Source organism: Dipteris shenzhenensis, chromosome 19 (assembly GCF_047967505.1).
Source record: "Dipteris shenzhenensis isolate YYH24624 ecotype China chromosome 19, Dip_SZ_1.0, whole genome shotgun sequence".
Lineage (NCBI taxonomy): Eukaryota > Viridiplantae > Streptophyta > Polypodiopsida > Gleicheniales > Dipteridaceae > Dipteris > Dipteris shenzhenensis.
In genome coordinates this window covers 35,532,794-35,551,527 of record NC_141614.1, presented here as the reverse complement: position 1 = coordinate 35,551,527, position 18,734 = coordinate 35,532,794, and the positions used below count along the sequence as shown (strand labels likewise).

Here is an 18,734-nt window from a genome sequence, read left to right as displayed (position 1 = left end):
ATTAGGTTAGGGTTTTGATTTAGGATTTATGTAGGTTAGCAAACAATTTTGGTGAGCTTGGCCAAATACAAAAAAACCAAAACATCTACAATAGATTAGCGAAATTTCCCCAATGAGTCCATAGATTCTTGTAGGCCCAAACATGGAAGGCCCTTTAGCCAAAAAATCAAGCCATCTCCCCAAAGCCCCTTAGAGCTTTTCCACAGAGAGGGTTTCGTATGAAACATGGTTTCAAATTTGCCAAACACCTAGTTGCAAGTTCTTTTTGGTTCACCCCAGCTAAGTTTTTGAGAATGGAGGTAGGCATTCAGATTGTGTGCATAGAAATGATGGTGTGTTAGCTGTACAAGTGTCTCGAAACAATAAAAAACAATGATTGCTTTTGATTTCTTCATGAGCCCCTACTTGGAAGGAAGGGTTGGTTCGGCAACCGATTTTATTTTGGCTTGCAACCAAGGTCTTAAACTTGCTCCACGTGAACCTTTCGATTGCAAACCACAGCTTTTGGTCTCCAAAACCAAGCCACTCGCATGAATAGGCTCTTAGGGCTTGTTTTCATGCTGGATGCGGATGCGAGTGCGCTAATTGGTTCATGCGTGAGAGATTTGATGGAATGGCGATGCTTGTAATGCATCTGGGTGGTGGAACGAGTCCAACAACTTCTATTGGACTCGTTTGGCCACCTTGGTGCTGGTGGAGGCACTGGGCAGAGCGCCCAGCCGATTGGGTGCCTCCCTATCATGTTCCAACCTTAGCGTCAATCAACGTCAATAGGCTTCCAACCGTCCCTGTCTCCAAGCCTTAGAGTCGATGAACTTCTGTTATTGTGTTTAGCTCGAATGGCCGATGGCCACTTGCCATGGCCTTAGCGTTGATGAACATTTGCTCTTAAGAGCGTTTGCCTCGAATGGCCACCTGCCATGGCCTTAGTGTCGACGAACTTTTGCTCTCGCATCTCCCGTTTGGCTCAAATGGCTGATGGCCACCTGCCATGGCCTCAGTGTCCACTCTTGCGTTTGGCCTGAATGGCCCCCTGTCACCTCTGCCCGTTTGGGCACCACGTGCCACGTGTGCCCATTTGGGCACTCTCATCTCCATTTCCCGCCATTTCGCATATATTTGGGAACTTCGCCTTGCTACTCGCGAACTTCTCAAATTTCCATCCGATGGCCCGAAACAAGGCGCACCCCAAGCCTTCTCGCTCACCCCAGCATACCCAAGAGCTACCTTCCTCCAAGCACAAGCCTCACAGAAAGAGAACCTCCGATTGCTTGCCTCAAGATAATGACAATGTTGAGGTTTGCATCATAATGCTAATCCTCTCGAACGCTCTGTATCATTTGCTGTTGTGGGCTGCGTTTATCGAAACACGCCTGACTATGGACTTTGGCAGAATAATGAACTCGAGCGCGTCCTCGTTGACGCCGAAAAGCAATTGCGGGACAACGTCGATGATGGGGCTGTCCCATTCTCGCAAAGCTACTTTAGGGCTCGAGAAGCGAATGAAGGGGGGAAAGGGTTGGGCAACAAAATTTCTGATCTTGATTTAGTCGAAGAACATGTAAGTGCTTATTTCATGCTCTTGCTTTTATTGTTTAAAAATCCAATCGGACTCTTGGGCGGCTCACCAATCGCCACTGATCACACACAAGCTATAGAGTGCTCTCATCCTCACCTGTTACTTTGAACAAGGACTTTGAGAGTAGGACGAATTTCTGGGCATACGGAGTGTATTAGTAGATATTACTATGCTGTATTACAGGTCATGAGTGTTTAGATAGGTTTTTTTCTTTGTAATGGTTTTGGCATTTGGATTGAGGTATCGACTATATTAACAATGTCATTGATAATAGACCAACAAGAACAAATAATCTGAATAGAGACGATCATTGGCATGAGGCGGGACCCAGTTCCCCTTACCAATACACGGTTTGTATTTTTATCATTAATTAAAATGAAGGCTTAATGCTGGCAATGATCGTACAGTGGTTTTACAAAATTCTATTAATAAGACATTGTTCGTAAGTTGCATTTTTGAAGTTGATAGGTGGTAACTTTCTTTAATCATTTTCATCACTTTTTATCTTGATAAATATCCTATTATGAAGTACATGGATCAAGAATAAATTTGAAGCCAATCAGTCTTTGGGGTCTGCTGACCCAGATCCAGCCCCTTTTTGCAGCGTATAAACAGGCCTCCCTTATCCATGGGCGTATGGGACTGCCTTCTGCAAGTCCATATGTCCTTATATGGTGGTTCACTGGTGGAAACACCCCTCTGACAGACTTAGGCGAACACACTTTCGTTGAATGAGATGTGCTATCTACTCTTTTGGGAAGAGCCTTTGTGGTGTCGGCAGTGTATCAGTTCCATAATCAGCTCTGGGATAAAGCCATATTGAACCTCGATGTGCTTTCTCCTAGCATGGAGCATTGGGTTCTTCACGATCCCTATACAACTCTTTTATCACACCACCATTGCCTCTACTTTATAGGCCCAAAGTTGCTGTAATCTTTTCCTCCACCACTTGGCTGGGCGATGCATTCGCCAAACAGAATCACCTCTCTCTGAAACCCAAGGTTGAGGCAAAAGGATTTTATACAATGCAGGTACAGTAATCTGAGATAGCATCAAAGGACGAGAAGAGGACCCTGGAGAAGTCAAAGTCCAATCTTCCAGTCGGTGGTCCTGGAGTTCCAAAGGAGGAATCGGAACAAAGGGCGAAAGCATAGAAGTAATTTGTCGCCACAAAGGACGATAATGAGAGCCCAATCCATATGTAGTGGCCCCTAGAGAAAAGGGGAGCACAGTACCAACATCATCTATAACATCAGCAATCGAGGTGATGTCTTTAAATGAGACAAAGTAGGAACGTTGAGGTTCTTGTAAAGCCAAGGGAGGCTGAAAGACTTTCGACCAGTGAATGCTTTCAGCTCTCAAAGAATTCCCAAGCAAAGATTGCGGTCCATTCCATTCCAGATGAGAAAGAACATTCTTTCAGTCAAGAAGCAAGTGGGAGACAAAAGGGCATCCAGGCAAAGTGCCATCAATGCAGCCAAAAAAGAAATCCCAGTGATCGAGTTGCCAATGACCAAACGCAGAAATACTGATATGAGTGACCAGAGTCCTAATCATAAGAGCCCAAGGCTGATCACCTTGCAGAAATTGCTGCAACATTTTTCCCCTGTGGGCAAGAATGTGCACATGAATATCCGTGATGTTCAACCCACCATGCATCTTGGGAGAACAAATGTGATGCATTGAAAGCAGGTTGAGACTTTTTCTGCCATGTTTGGATCGCCAGAAGAGTTCCATAAAGACAGACATGAAAGATGTAAGATCTGCCTTAGTAAACATGATCAATGGCAAGTAAAATTGAATATATGTCACAAGGATGGATTGGACTATTCGAAAACGAACGCGCAAAGGTCAGGTTGCCAGTTTCCAATACTCAAGCTTTTTCCGAAGCTTAGCCAAAACCCAATCAGTTTGTTGTCGGCGAGTGAGTTCCCACCCCAAAGGGTAACCAAGATGACGAACAAACTGAGTGGGTGGAATGGTATCCCCGGGCCATAATAGACTGTAAGAAATCCTAGATTTACTATATTTAGAAATGTGCTAAGAAAAAGAGAAAGGAGACTGAGATAGCAGAGAACAAGGAATAATTGTATTGCTTGGATGTCTATAGTGTATCTGTTGTGTCATCCATACAATTGGGCCTCTCTTATATAGAGAAAAGGTGTGTACTCCAAAGTGTGTGTGCATGAAGAGGTGTGTACCCCTTGTGAAGGGTGTGACCCTTGATGAGAGGGTACATAACAATAGGAATGTCTCTTCAATAGGATGTCTCTTGTGAAGGGTTGTGCCTCATAGGAAGTGTCTCGTCGAAAGGGCAAGGGTTGTGCCTCATAGGAAGTGTCCCGTCGAAAGGGCATACCCTTCCACAAGTGTCCATTCATCAAACTATCCATAAGTCTAGAAATAGAGAAAGGAATACGTCACAGATCGTGACATCCCCTCCCACTCAAAATAAGACCCTGGTGGAGATAATGAATTGATGTAGAAAATATCACTGTAAATTCTGAAAATACTGCTGTAAAATGTCAGGGTACTGTTGTAAGTCTTCATCAGATTGCCAAGTAGCGTCGGAGTCGTCCAGATCTCGAGCGTTCATGACTGGCTGAGTAAAGATATACTTTAGAGAGTGATGGTCTGTCTTGACCACTGAGTCGGCGCCCATGAGATAATGTTTCCAAGAGCGATAAGTATGTACAACGGCAAGAAACTCCTTATCATAAACTGGGTATTGGGTTTGGATGTCATAATGTTTATGGCTGTCAAAAGCAATAACTCTGCCTTCTTGCATCAAGACTGCTCCTGTAGCGATGTCGGAAGCGTCGGTCATGACCTCAAATGGAAGGTTTGGGTCAGCAATAGCCATAACTGGCGTGGTAGTGAGTGCTTGCTTGAGTTGTTGGAAACTATACTCTGTTTCCGGAAGCCACTGAAAAACTGCTGTGCTTTTCAATAATTCGGACATAGGAGCTGCAATTTCGGAAAACTGATAGAGCTTTGTATGGTAGAAGTTTGCCAATCCAAGAAAAGAGCAGACATCATGAACATTCTTAGGAGTAGGCCAGTTTTGGATTACCTCGACCTTCTTGGGATCCACAGAGATGCCTTGAGCTGAAATAACATGTCCCAAATATTCGAGTTGGGTCTTGAAGAACTCACTCTTCTCAATGTTGATGTAGAGAGAATTTGCGTGGAGAACTTCAAAAACTTGGTGAAGATGTTGTTTGTGCTCAAGTAGGGATCTGCTGAAAACGAGGATGTCATCGAGGTAAACGATGACGAACTTATTGAGGAAAGACCTGAAGATGTCGTTCATTAGTGTCATGAATGTGGCCGGGGCATTGTTTAACCCAAAGGGCATGACCAAACATTCATAGTGTCCATACTTTGTTCGAAAAGCTGTCTTGTACTCATCGCCTTCTCGTATGCGAATTTGATGATAACGTGAACGAAGATCAATCTTTGAGAATTGTGTTGCATGTAGAAGTTGATCGAAGAGGTCATTGATGCGAGGCAATGGATACTTGTTTTTTATAGTGAGCTTGTTGAGAGCTCGGTAGTCAATGCAGAGGCGCATTGACTTATTCTTTTTTTCCACAAGTAGTACAGGAGATATAAAAGGGTTGCGACTGGGCCGAATATGACCTTTGTCGAGTAGCTCGGTCACCCGTCTTTGGATTTCTTCATTTTGAGTATAAGAAACCCGATAAGGAGGTTTCGACGGTGGATTATTGCCGGGGATAAGTTTGATTGGGTGATCCACTGGTCGTCGAGGTGGTAACTGCTTTGGCAATTCCTGTGGAAAAATATCCAGGTAGGGCTGGAAAAAAGGTTGGTTGAGGTATTCAGGAGGATCCTTAGTTGGTGTCTCCTCTACTGCCGTAACTAACAGAAGTGAAGTCTTTACTTGACGTTTACGAACCCACTTCTTTACTTGTAGGACAGAGGCAACTGGGGTTGAAGGAGAGTCCCTAGAACCAGTTAGCTCAATAAGTTTTCCCTGGTAGACAAACTGGATAGTATGGCTGCGAAAACTGATTGATGGATCGTAGTCGTAGAGCCACTGTTGTTCGAGTATGACATCGTACCGAGAAAGAGGCATGATGTCGAAGTTCAACTTGTCCGTATAATGTTGGATGCGAAAAGACAAGTTTTTGATCCGGGTGTTGCACAAGAAAGTAGTTCCATTTGCGAGTTCAATCTGATAGTCCGTGAGACTAGGACTGGTGGTCGACCGAAGTTTGTCGGCCATAGAACTAGCTAGGAAGTTATGAGAGCAGCCAATGTCGATGAGGATAGTGACCGTTGTTCCACGAATCGATCCTTGAACACAAAGTACTTGAGTGGCCAGGGAAGGTTCGGGGTTGCTGGCAAGACTCAGGTGGATGGTATTCGCCATTCGAACAGCTTTGCCTTTCTTGTCTTGTGCTGGGGTAGCATCTTCTGTTTAGGAAGTGCTAGGTTCCATATTGGAATTTTGCTTGGGTCGCTTGGGACAATCGAACCATCTATGGTCGCCTGTACAGATGGTACAAAGTCCTTTTGTGCTGGAGTTGTTCTTCTTGTCAGTGGCCGCACCTTTATGTTGGGGATGTCAGTAATGACTTTGTGAAGAAGAAGAGGCGCGATCCTTGGAGGAGTACTTCTGTTGAAATCCAGCATATGATTTCTGAGGCTTCTGGGGATCTTGAGACTGTCGCTGACCTTGATTACCGGAGTTTTCTCAAAACCAGGTGTTATCTTGAGGGCGAGCACCTTTAGCCATAGTAGAGTTCTGTGTGCGATTAGCACTCTGCTTCCCTGTGTTTTGGAAATCTGTAGTGCGCTCTGTGTAAGCAATAGCGCCAGTTGTGGTGGTGATGTTTGCTTTAAGGACATCAATGCGTAACGAGGGACTTAGGCCTAAGATGAAAGCATGAAAGCGATCATCCTCAGTTAAACCATCAATCTCCATGTGGTGAACTGAGAGATGTAGGAAGACACAACTGTCGGAGTTTTGAACGTGCTTGGAAGTCCGCATTGGCAGGTATGAACTGCTTACAGAGCACGTGTCCAAAAGGCTCCCATGTTAACACACTTTTGCTGTCCTTTAAGCGTCTTTGCCACCATAGAAAAGCTGTATCCTTGAGGAGGGAGACTGCCAAGGCGATCTTTTTGCCTTCAGTGAGGTCAACAGTATCAAAATACATGCGCATTTTTGCGAGCCATTGGTCAACTGTTCGGCGATTGCGTTGACCAGTGTAGGCTTCTGGAAGTTTGATGTCAAGTCTTTTAGTTTTGGAAGCTTGAAGTAAACGGTAGAGGGCACCTAGTTCAGTGTTTTCTACCTCTGGTGGGAATGGATCCGCATAGTCGTCTGGTTGCGTCACGTCATCCTCTGTATGTGTGGTACTGCGAGAATCTTGAAGTTGTTGAACTTTCTGGACCAAGTCGGAGATGCTGTCCTGAAGCTGGGAAATTTGAAGTTGCAGTAGTGTTTCGCCTTGTACGTTGACTTCAGGGTTCTTTTTTGGACTTGAGTCTTTGATCTCTGGAGAGGCTTCACTCGAGCATTGCGACATATCGGAGATCCTTGTGAGAAAAACACGAACTTGCGCTCTAGTTTGTACCATTTTTGGAAGAAGATTTGGGCTGCTTCCTAAGGTTTGCTCATGTTGGAGGGGGCAGGCGAGGCAGGATGGAACCACCTGTGGAAATTTGGTAAAGGAGGTCCTATCTGAGGTAACACTGGTGATGCCGAAAGTGGTGTTACTGCTCGTGAGAGGACTGGAGTGGGTTGCAGAGTCCACGGATCTGAGAAAGGATAAGGAGCTGTTGTCGGAAGTGGAGGATATCTTGGAGAAGGAGTGCCTTCGGAGTGTAAATACTGTCTTGGGGAAGGTACAACCTGTATAGGAGGATATCTTGAAGGAGATGGAGAGTACCCTGGAGATGCCGAAGGTGAGGGGTAAAATTCTCTCCAAAGATGGACAGCAAACTCGAGGAATATCGGGTTCTGGGTATCTTCGTGTTTCGTGGAACACAACTTGGACTGTGCTGAGGAAGTAATGTAACTGAGGTGCCTCACGCAGAAGATATAGGATGTGGTCCAAATCACTAGGAGGGCACATGACATAGAAGACCCATGATGCAAAAGCTTCGAAATGGGCTGGTTGTGCAATCTGAACACGATATTGTGTGGTAGATGATGCCTGAGGTGTCCTTGAAAGGCCGGGTGAATTACCAGGGGTTTCCATGCTTTAAGGGAGATTCTTTCATTTGCTGTAATTTGAGAATGACAAGAAAATCCTTAAAAGCAGAATGTGAAGACTCCATCTAGCAAGGAGAGCAGGCTATCAATGGCGCAACAGGCTGCAGGTACCCGATTCTGGATCGCAATAGAGGCTGGCGCACCAGGCTGCTGCTGTCAATGGCGAAAAATCTGTTTGCAGGCTGTTTTGCGACTGAAGGGCTGGCTGGTGCTGTGCTCATGTTTGAAGGAAATGGAGAGAGTGAGAGAGTCGAAAGCTTAGAAGCTGTAGTTGCAAGATAGAGTATAAAAGAGTACAACACAAAGTAGAGTTGATAAGGTTTTGTCATAGTGACAAAACCTTAGTAGTCACTAACCATAGTTAGTGAACTAACTGCAGTTAGGGGGAAAAACCTCTAAATGAGGGAAAAGTGCCCCTAACTAACTTATTATATTACATTGGTCACTGCTGAATTATATCTATAATTCCAACACCCCCCTGCAGTGCCAATGTCATGTACAAGGCTGATCAATCACCAAACGGATATAAGTTCAGGGCACTGCGAAATGCCTCGAACTTCTCACGTGGTAGTGCTTTGGTGAAAATATCTGCAACGTTGTCATGTGTGGACACAAAGATCATACTGATCTCTCCTGCATGCAACTTCTCTCTGACGTAGTGATAGTGAACCTCAATGTGCTTCGTGCGAGCATGAAACACTGGATTCTTTGCCACTGCAATGGCACTCTGACTATCAGTGAGAATTGGAGAAGGACCCTCCAAAGACAGATGAAGATCAGCAAATAAACGTCTCAGCCAGACACATTCAACTGTTGCTGTGAAAGCTGCCCTGTACTCAGCTTCACATGATGAGGTAGCCACTGTAGATTGTTTCTTGCTCAGCCATGAAATGCAAGATTTTCCCAAAAAGAAACAATTGCCACTAGTGGACTGCCTAGTGTCATAATCACCAGCCCAATCTGAATCACTGTAGGCATGCATCTGCAAGTCACCCCCCCTGGGAAATAGTAAGCCAAAAGACTTGGTGCCTTGCAAATAACGGAAGATGCGCTTAACTGCCTGCCAATGCATAGTTTTGGGGCTATGCATGTACCTGCTCACCTGAGATACTGCAAACTGAATATCAGGCCTAGTATTGCAGAGATATATGAGGCATCCAACAGCTTGACTGTAAAGTGTGGCATCAACTGATTCTCCTGCATCATGCATTGTGAGTTTCAGCCCCGGTTCCATAGGAGTAGATATGGGCTTACACTCTTGCATGTTAAATCTGTCCAAAAGTTTCTGAACATACTTGGACTGAGACATAACAGTGCCACGTCTCACATGAGAGAACTGGATCCCCAAATAAAAGTGAAGCAGCCCCAAATCTGACATATCAAAGTGGGTCTGCAAATCAGTTTTGAAATTTGCAATTTTGTCGTCATTGGACCCTGTGAGCAGTAAGTCATCAACATAAAGAAGGATGACTAAGATTTCCCCCCCATCCATCTTGATGTAGAGGGTGCTCTCAGTAGGACTATTGTGCAGCCCCTTGCTGGTCAAAAAGGCATGTATCTTGGCATACCATGCACGAGGGGCCTGTTTCAGCCCATATAAAGCTTTATTAAGCTTGCAGACTTGAAGTGCATTTGCTGTAATTCCAAAACCCGGAGGTGGTTTGACATACACCTCTTCCAGCAAGTCCCCATTTAAGAAGGCTGTTTTGATGTCCAACTGATGAACATTCCACTCAAAATGTGCAGCCATTGCAATTACTGATCGGATGGTAGTCATCCGGGATGTAGGAGCAAAAGTCTCCTCATAATATATGCCCTTTTTCTGAGCATAGCCTTTAGCAACCAGCCTGGCTTTATATCTGTCAATGGAGCCATCTGGCTTCCGTTTGACTTTAAATACCCATCGTGTGCCAATAGCATGTTTACCCTGTGGCAAGTCCACAACATCCCAAGTCTGATTTTTTGCAATGGACTGCAACTCATCGTGCATGGCATTCATCCAATGCACATTACCTTGTGCCTCTTCAAATGTGGCAGGCTCCTCTTCATCAAGGAGAGTACCTGCATATGCTGATTCCACTGAATTAGCACCTTCCATGTGCCTTGCTGCACTGCGAGTCCTGCCAGGTAACGGAGCATCAAGTTTACTCTCCCGGAGAGTTTGTAACAGCCAGTTTGGGACTGTTTTTGCTGCATGTATGTCTGCAATTTCTTGCTGTACCACTTGTTCCACTTCCTGTGGAGGAGGCATGACATCCCGTGGCGGAACTGAAGCATTTGAAGGTTGCTGTAAATTCTGATTTGGATCAGAAAAATCAGCAGGGGAACCCAAAGCAATGGGTAGCAACCCTTGAAAGACATCTTCTGAAGGTGAAGGCATTTGAAAATCAGCCTGAGTGTGAGCTGAATTTTCAGAAAATATCACATCTCTACTTACAATGATTTTGCGTGTAGCAGGATTGTAGAGACGATACCCCTTGCTTTCTGCACTGTATCCAACAAATATGCATTTGATGGCTTTATCTGACAATTTGTGCCTAAATTCAACTGGCACATGTGCATAGGCAAGGCATCCAAAGACTCGGAAGTGATCCACTGAAGGCTTTTTGTCATTCCAGACCTCAAAAGGAGTTTTTGTTTTTAAAGCCTTAGTGGGAGCCCTGTTCAAAATGTAATTGGCACACATCAAACCCTCTAACCAGAATTTATGAGGCATGTGTTTGCTTTTCAGCATACATCTGTCCATCTCCATGAGGGTTCTATTTTTCCTCTCAGCTTTGCCATTTTGCTGAGGGGTCAGCCTGACTGTGAGCTGATGCACAATCCCCTTTTGTTTGAGGAAAGCATCAAATTCTGCAGATAGGTATTCCCCACCTCTATCCGTGCGTAATGTCTGTATCTTGAGCCCGGTTTCATTTTCAACCATGGCTGAAAAATGTTTAAACACTGTGAACACTTCAGATTTCTTTTTCAGCCCATAAACCCAAGTAAAATTGGAGTAGTCATCAATAAATGTGACAAAGTAGAGATAACCACCCAATGACGGAGTCCTCATGGGACCACAGACATCACTGTGTATAAGCTGTAATTTGCGAACAGCTTTAACTGAACCATCCTTCTTGAAGGGAAATCTATGCATTTTACCTAAAATGCACCCTTCACAGGCATGTGGAGGAGGTATCTCAAGAGGTGGCAATGCATCAACCATTGAGAATTTCTGAAGTGTCATTAAGCAGCCATATCTGAAAAAGAGATTGAAGCAGATACAAAGCTGAATTCCCTTACTGGGAATAAAATGCACAACTCCCAAAAACACAACCAAGCACGGGCTGTATATGCAACTTAGATTTCTGCACTTGAGCTGTCAAAAATCTGTCCAAGCATAAAACACTCTCCAAAATCTGCCAAAAGTGTTCCAAACACTCCAAGAAAGGCAGTATGTACTGAATACTCCAAAAAATGCTCTCCCAACACAAAAGCCCCAATTTGTGGCTAGAAATTGCAGCCAGAAAGGGGTCAAAATGCTAAAAACCCCAAATCTGCAATTTTAAGACAAAAGCCCCAAATTTTAGACTATATTTCCAATTTTTCTCCAGATGTAGCTCCAAAATTGCACAATGATTGCAATGGCTGCAATATGCAAAAATGCCCCAAATGTACTCCAAAACAACTGCACCAAACTGTATTTTTTTGCAAGAGAAGCCTGTCAAAGAACACCCGAGGTTGACAACAACCGGTCTATATCTGCAAGTACAGATGGTAAGTCCAAACTGTACGGTCAATACTGATTGGACGTACTGTACGGAAAGTACGGAACATGTCGTACAGTACGGGAAGCAAGAGCTGTACGGTCGACTTGTACGGCTTCCTGCGCAGGTACGGCGAGCAGATACGGGAGCTGCACGACGAACAGGTACGGATATTGTACGGCGCGCAGGTACGGAAGCAGAGCGCTGTACGGCAGCAGATGACGAAACGTACGGAGCTGGTACGGCGAAGTACGGCTGCAGATGGCGAAACGTACGGAGCTGGTACGGCGATGTACGGCGGCAGATGGCGACACTTGCGTCAGGATTCCGTACAGTCGTACGGACTGTACGGACAGATTGGAGCGGGCTGGAGCTGGAGGTAAGGCGCTGGTACGAGAAGGAGCAGAGGGCTCAAAGGCCTAGAACCTGCTCTGATACCAAATGAAGGAAATGGAGAGAGTGAGAGCTAGAGAGAGTGAGAGAGTCGAAAGCTTAGAAGCTGTAGTTGCAAGATAGAGTATAAAAGAGTACAACACAAAGTAGAGTTGATAAGGTTTTGTCATAGTGACAAAACCTTAGTAGTCACTAACCATAGTTAGTGAACTAACTGCAGTTAGGGGGAAAAACCTCTAAATGAGGGAAAAGTGCCCCTAACTAACTTATTATATTACATTGGTCACTGCTGAATTATATCTATAATTCCAACAATGTTGCAGGCTGGAAAGGAGCAGGGCTGTTAAAACCAGCGGGGCTGCAAAGGGCAAGGAAACTGGCAGCGAAAAAGGCAAAAGGCTGGCAGCGAAAAAGGCAAAGGGCTGGCAGCGTGATGGCACATGAAGGCTGCAGCAGGTGGCGTGGCTGGCAGCGAGATGGCAAGGCCAAGGCGGGCAGTGAAATTAAGAGGGCTGGCAACGAGATGGCGAGGCCAAGGCGGCAGCGAATCGGAGCGGGCTGGCAGCGATATGGCGAGGGCTGAGGCGGGCAGCGAACCTGCGCGGCTGGCAGCGTGATGGCGAGGGCTGAGGCGGGCAGACCTTGCGTGGGCTGCCAGCGAAATGGTGGTGGCTGAAGCGGCTGCTGCTGCGTGGAGATCCGTACGGAACGTCAAAGAGGTGCGCCTCTTTTTCGTTGGGGGTTGCCTAAGGTTGGGTAGTTGTCCAAAAATTAATTGGGGGGTTTAATTAACCCTAGGGTAGCTAGGGTAAACCTAAGGTTAGGGGCTGGGTTTTTTTTTTCCATTTTAACCCCTCTAGGTACCCTTTTATAGGTGCTTGGTGCCTAAAAGGTGTGCCTATTCAAAGGGGTGTGACCCTTGGAATAGGTGCACCTTTTCATGAAGGGGTGTGTCCCTGTTTTTAAAAGGGGTGTCCCTTCATGAATAGGTGTGTCCTTTTGTCCACGATGGGGTGTGTCCCTTGGGTGAGGAGTCGAGACTCTTCATCAAAAGGTGTGTCCGATGGTGGAAAAGGTGCGTCCCTTGGTTTTGGGACAGCCCAAGCACCTGAAAAGACACGATTTTTGTCGTGTCCATTCACATCAACTCATGATGTGTGGGAGATGGAGAGGCCATAGATGACTTTAGGCAGGGTTGGTGCGAAAAATTTTTATGCTTATCCTCTCCATCTCTTCCATGCACAATGTGCACGGATATCCTTCTAGCGGAAAAGATGTATCAGATCGGCACTAGAAGGTGGGGGGCATTTCCTACAGGCAGGAGCGAATTTGCTCTGATACCACTGTAAGAAATCCTAGATTTACTATATTTAGAAATGTGCTAAGGAACAGAAAGGAGACTGAGATAGTAGAGAACAAGGAATAATTGTATTGCTTGAATGTCTATAGTGTATCTGTTGTGTCATCCATACAATTGGGCCTCTCTTATATAGAGAAAAGGTGTGTACTCCAAAGTGTGTGTGCATGAAGAGGTGTGTACCCCTTGTGAAGGGTGTGACCCTTGATGAGAGGGTACATAACAATAGGAATGTCTTTTCAATAGGATGTATCTTGTGAAGGGTTGTGCCTCATAGGAAGTGTCCCGTCGAAAGGGCAAGGGTTGTGCCTCATAGGAAGTGTTCCGTCGAAAGGGCATACCCTTCCACAAGTGTCCATTCATCAAACCATCCATAAGTCTAGAAATAGAGAAAGGAATACGTCACAGATCGTGACATAGACTATGCCAGTCTTTGGAATGCAAAGGGAGCAGCTTAGACTTCTGAAAATTAACATGAAGACCAGCTGCCAAACCGTAAATAGAGAGGGTTTGCATCAAGGCACCAAGATCATGGGGCGTATTCTTCGGGGTAAAGAAAGAATCATTAGCATAAGCTTGAGCAACCATGCTGCGATTAGCATCCAATTCGAAGCCATGAAGTGATGCTGTAGCCACAAGATGATCGATATATTGCAGCATAGGATGAGTAGCAATGGCATACAGTAAAGCATTGAGAGGATATTCCTGGCGGACCGAACAACGAAGAGTCCACTCATCAGAGATATCCCGAGAGACATCAGCACGGATCACTTCTGTCATGAAAGCATAGTTGACCAAGTGTTCCTGCACCCTTCTTTGCTCCTCTAATCTCTTGGACCGGTGGTGTTTGGATGGTTCCTCCTCAATGGCTAGAGGTTCTCTGCCGTCCAGAAGCTGCTTTACCCACTTCGGGAATGGCCATTGCCGTTGTGGTTCTGTAGGCTCTTCTTCATCTTCTTTGTCTTGAATCCTCCCCAGCACCGTTGGGGGAGTTTGATCTACTATTGGTGGCAGTATTGGATGGATATCTTGGTCTTGGTTGTCTGGGAAGGAAGTATCCTCCTCCAATTGATGCGGCTATTTTGAGAAGACCACATCGCGACTTACAATTACCTTCTTAATAATAGGGTTATAGAGACGGTAACCCTTTGTCTCTTCACTGTAGCCCAAGAAAATTCACTTCCAGCTCTTCGGTTCCCATTTGGTCCTGGTGGCATCAGGGACATGCACAAAACAGTCACATCCAAAAACTTTGAAATGTGCAGCTGAAGGTTTCTTACTAGAAAAGACCTGCAGTGGAGTCATCCTATTCACAGCCTTCGTGTAGCTACGATTGAGAATGTAAACTACAGTGTTACATGCTTCAGCCCAGAAAGTCTTTGGCAAATCTCTCCCTTTCATCATACTCCGACCCATGAGCTGGGTGTGCCGTTGGAACAACTGGAGGAATCCGTCGTTCGATGCTCCATCGTTGAAGATCGCCACAGGTACTGTGGAAGAAGCCCCCATGAATTGCCACAGCACGATCACCCGAAACCTAGAACTGTTGCTCCTAGACCACTGGTGCTAGGTACACTCCTCTGGTCTGATAATGGTACACTGGGTCATCTGGTACAACAATTCAATTGTTGGTACTAGTACATGACTCCAATAGAGGATCCTGGAACAATAATCCAATTTATACTGCCTCTGGTGCAAGGTCTAATTCCCTGCTTGGGCACTTGTATCGTAGAGCTAGACAACCCACTCTGGAGTCCCCTCTTAAGTCCAAATTGGTGCACTATCGCCAGATCGATGGACTTTGGTGCTTCAATGACAACGGGGATAGAACAAGTGTCGTGTGCACAGATTGGTATTTGATGTGTACTGGGTACACAAGACCAGCTCAGGTAGCCTGGGGAGGCTTAGGGCTAGGCAGGCTTGATTCTCGGGTTGAGTGGCAAGGCTTCGTGTAGCTACGATTGAGAATGTAAACTACAGTGTTACATGCTTCAGCCCAGAAAGTCTTTGGCAAATCTCTCCCTTTCATCATACTCCAACCCATGAGCTGGGTGTGCCGTTGGAACAACTGGAGTAATCCGTCGTTCGATGCTCCATCGTTGAAGATCGCCACAGGTACTGTGGAAGAAGCCCCCATGAATTGCCGCAGCACGATCACCCGAAACCTAAAACTATTGCTCCTAGACCACTGGTGCTAGGTACACTCCTCTGGTCTGATAATGGTACACTGGGTCATCTAGTACAACAATTCAATTGTTGGTACTAGTACATGACTCCAATAGAGGATCCTGGAACAATAATCCAATTTATACTGCCTCTGGTGCAAGGTCTACTTCCCTGCTTGGGCACTTGTATCGTAGAGCTAGACAACCCACTCTGGAGTCCCCTCTCAAGTCCAAATTGGTGCACTATCGCCAGATCGATGGACTTTGGTGCTTCAATGACAACGGGGATAGAACAAGTGTCGTGTGCACAGATTGGTATCTGATGTGTACTGGGTACACAAGACCAGCTCAGGTAGCCTGGGGAGGCTTAGGGCTAGGCAGGCTTGATTCTCGGGTTGAGTGGCAAGGGTATGAGCCAATTAGAGGTCTTCACTATTTTTGGCGCTTGGGGCTTGAGTCTATATAAGGAGCCGAGAGGTTCAGTTCTCAGAGAGCTGATGGGAGTAAGTCTCGTTCCCAGGTGCTAGGTCTGATCTTGGATTGAGTCGGTGGTATGGGACACCAGGTTGGTAACTGTTTAGGATCTCGTTGGGAGTTCGTGCCAGTAGCTCAGCTCTCGGAGGGGACATCTTCTGATTTGGGATCGCATCCCATAGATGTCATGGTTGGGTGGTGAGTAGCTTGCTCAGATTCCTCACGTCTGCTGTGTTCTTGTGTTTGCTTGCAGATCAGAGGTTTCAGGAGTGCTGGGGACGTGTCAGTTGGTATCAGAGCCAACTCCTGAGGTAGGAATCTCTGTTGCGAGAAATTTGGACGAAATTTTTTCCAGGTATGCCTCAATTTCGAAATTCATGTTCATGCCTTGCTAGTGTCAGCTGGTTCATCGTTAAGGGTTGTGGTGTTGGATTGGGAAAGAAGGAAGGAGAAAGAGAGAGTGGGTGAATTGATGTTGATATGAGGGGTTACGTGAGAGAGAGTGAGAGGTGTAGCTTGGAGAGAGGATTGTAGGAGAGACGTGAGAGGAGTCGCTAGGCAAGCAATGGGCTGAGGGGAACCCTAGTGATCCCGTGTACGGTCGAGCTGCGCAGAGATCAGGTGGTGCCATGCAAGGGAGTGCAGAGGGGTGTGCCATAGGTTGGAGCAGGGTCGCGGCAAGGCTCAGTTGTTTGGGGGGCTGGAAGCAAAAAAAAGCACCACCCCTCCAAGATTAGGAGGGTGGGCTTTCTAAAAGCTGGACCTCCCAGCTTATAGCCTGGCAAAACTGCAGCTCTGCCTTAGGTCGTGATTGCGCGCATGTGAAGACCCCTCCACGTCCTTCTTGCGGATTTTGTCACTTGGTACGGCTTGCAGTAGACGTCCGTACGGCACAGCTAGGAGCGGGAGTATCCGGTTTCAGTGACTCGGGCTGATCGTCAGCTTCGTACCTCTTTTCATCGGCTAGCCTCTCTTCTCTTTCTTCACTTCCTATTTGGTCAGCTTTCCCTCTACTCCAGTCCCCTAGCTGCTATCCCACCTGTTGCTTCTCTTCTCTAAGTCTACTTTCTTCATCAGATCAGATTTCAGATATGTCTGATTCCGTAGACCCAGGGCTCCCTATGGGTGATCAAGATATGAACTACCATGCAGATGATGACCAGGGCCTCTACGATGATTTGATTACGAAGACTGCCTTCAGTGAATGCTCTCGATGAAAAGTTCTAGCGAGTTAATTACGAATCAAACAGGGTTGACACAACAACTCCAAGGGATTCAGACTTTACTCTCACTTTTGACTAGCACTGTTCAGGCGCTCACGCATGTGGATGCCTTGGCTTCAGTGTTAGGTTCGAATATCACTCCAGATCCTTTTTTCGGAGATCAGAAGTCTCGTACGAAGGAGGTGGTTGACACTTGGTTGCACAAGTGGCAAGTACACTTTCAATTTCACCCTTACCCAGATGACAAGAAGATGCAGCTTGCAGCAGGGTATATGTCAGGAAAGGCTTTATTATGGTGGAAGGAACTCCCAAGCCTGCAACATGGGTAGAATTCGAAGAGGTCTTCAGGAAAGAGTTTCTGAAGAGGAGGAAGATTACGATATGGTAGGCAAGCTTAATGCCCTCGATATGTCCAAGCTGAATTTGACTTTTGAAGTTTATCTTCAGAGGTTTCGTGATTTGCAGACCAGAGCTACAAAGATGGATCGAGTTACCTTGTTAGGTTTCTTTGTGGATGGTTTACCTGACTCATACAAGCTTCATATTAAGAACAATAAGTGTACCACTTTGCAAGAGGCCATGAACTATGCGCACATCTATGATGATACCATGGCCAGCGCAAAGGGAACCACCGTTGCCGACACGAGTGGGAAGAACAAGAGAAGTTCTTCCAGTCTACCATTGGTACAGGGGAGTCATAGTCTATAGACCGCCTCCAAGAAAAACTCGACTCAAACGAAGAATGGTCGTGCCCATTTTCTACGCACCTTGAAGTTAAAGAAAGAAGGACGTTGCTTCATATGCGAGGAGTGGGGCCACACTCAGAATGATTGTCCTAAGCGCAAGAACTAGATGCAAGCGCTGGGGCGAAAGCTCCATGCGGGACAAGGTACCAAAGCTAAGGGAGCTAATTAAGTTTCGATGACTGGTTTTTCTGTAAATGTCATTTCCTGCCCACTTTCTTGTAATTGCACTTTTAATAATTAGTTATTTGGTCCCCATGATCTTTTCCGAGTTTATGGAGAAGTAAGGGACCAAAGAGTTCACATTCTCTTTGACCTGGGCAGCTCTCACAATTTTGTTAATTGCAAACTTGTGCAGAGGATGGGGCTGTCCACGATACCTAGCGATCACACCTATGAGGTGCAGCTTCTAGGTGCGAAGCAGTTTTGGGATCGCAAGATTGACGTATTTTCTAACCGGATTCAAGACTACATAGCTGCTCTTACATGCTATGTCATGCACTTGGAACATGTGGACTTGTTAATCGGAATAGAATGGTTTAAAACCCACGATATTCGGATTGGATGGAAAGAGCATATACTCTTTTTTGGATAAGGACACCCAGTTTTGTATTCAATGTGATAATATTCCCTCTTCTTAGGGACCTATTGTATCTGCGATGCAGCTGATATAATAAACACTTCTCATTATGATGTGTATCAGTGTGTTTTGATTTCGCTTTCTTCATTTGTTGTCTCTGTTAATCACAAAAATGATTTAAGCGTGTTTGAACACCGTGAATTGAGAACGTTGTTGAATGATTT

The 18,734-nt window shown here is 45.8% G+C and overlaps 1 protein-coding gene across 1 annotated transcript in view; it reads left to right on the top strand.

The window, feature by feature from the left end:
• The first annotated feature begins 1,158 nt into the window (after positions 1-1,158).
• ORC2 (origin recognition complex second largest subunit 2) overlaps positions 1,159-18,734 on the top strand; it is a 92,587-nt gene continuing 75,011 nt past the window's right edge. Inside the window, exons 1-2 of the mRNA XM_087390949.1 lie at positions 1,159-1,298; positions 1,394-1,561. Coding sequence (XP_087247075.1) covers positions 1,167-1,298; positions 1,394-1,561 — 300 coding nt within the window. The 5' untranslated portion in view covers positions 1,159-1,166. The remainder of the gene's footprint in view (positions 1,299-1,393; positions 1,562-18,734) is intronic.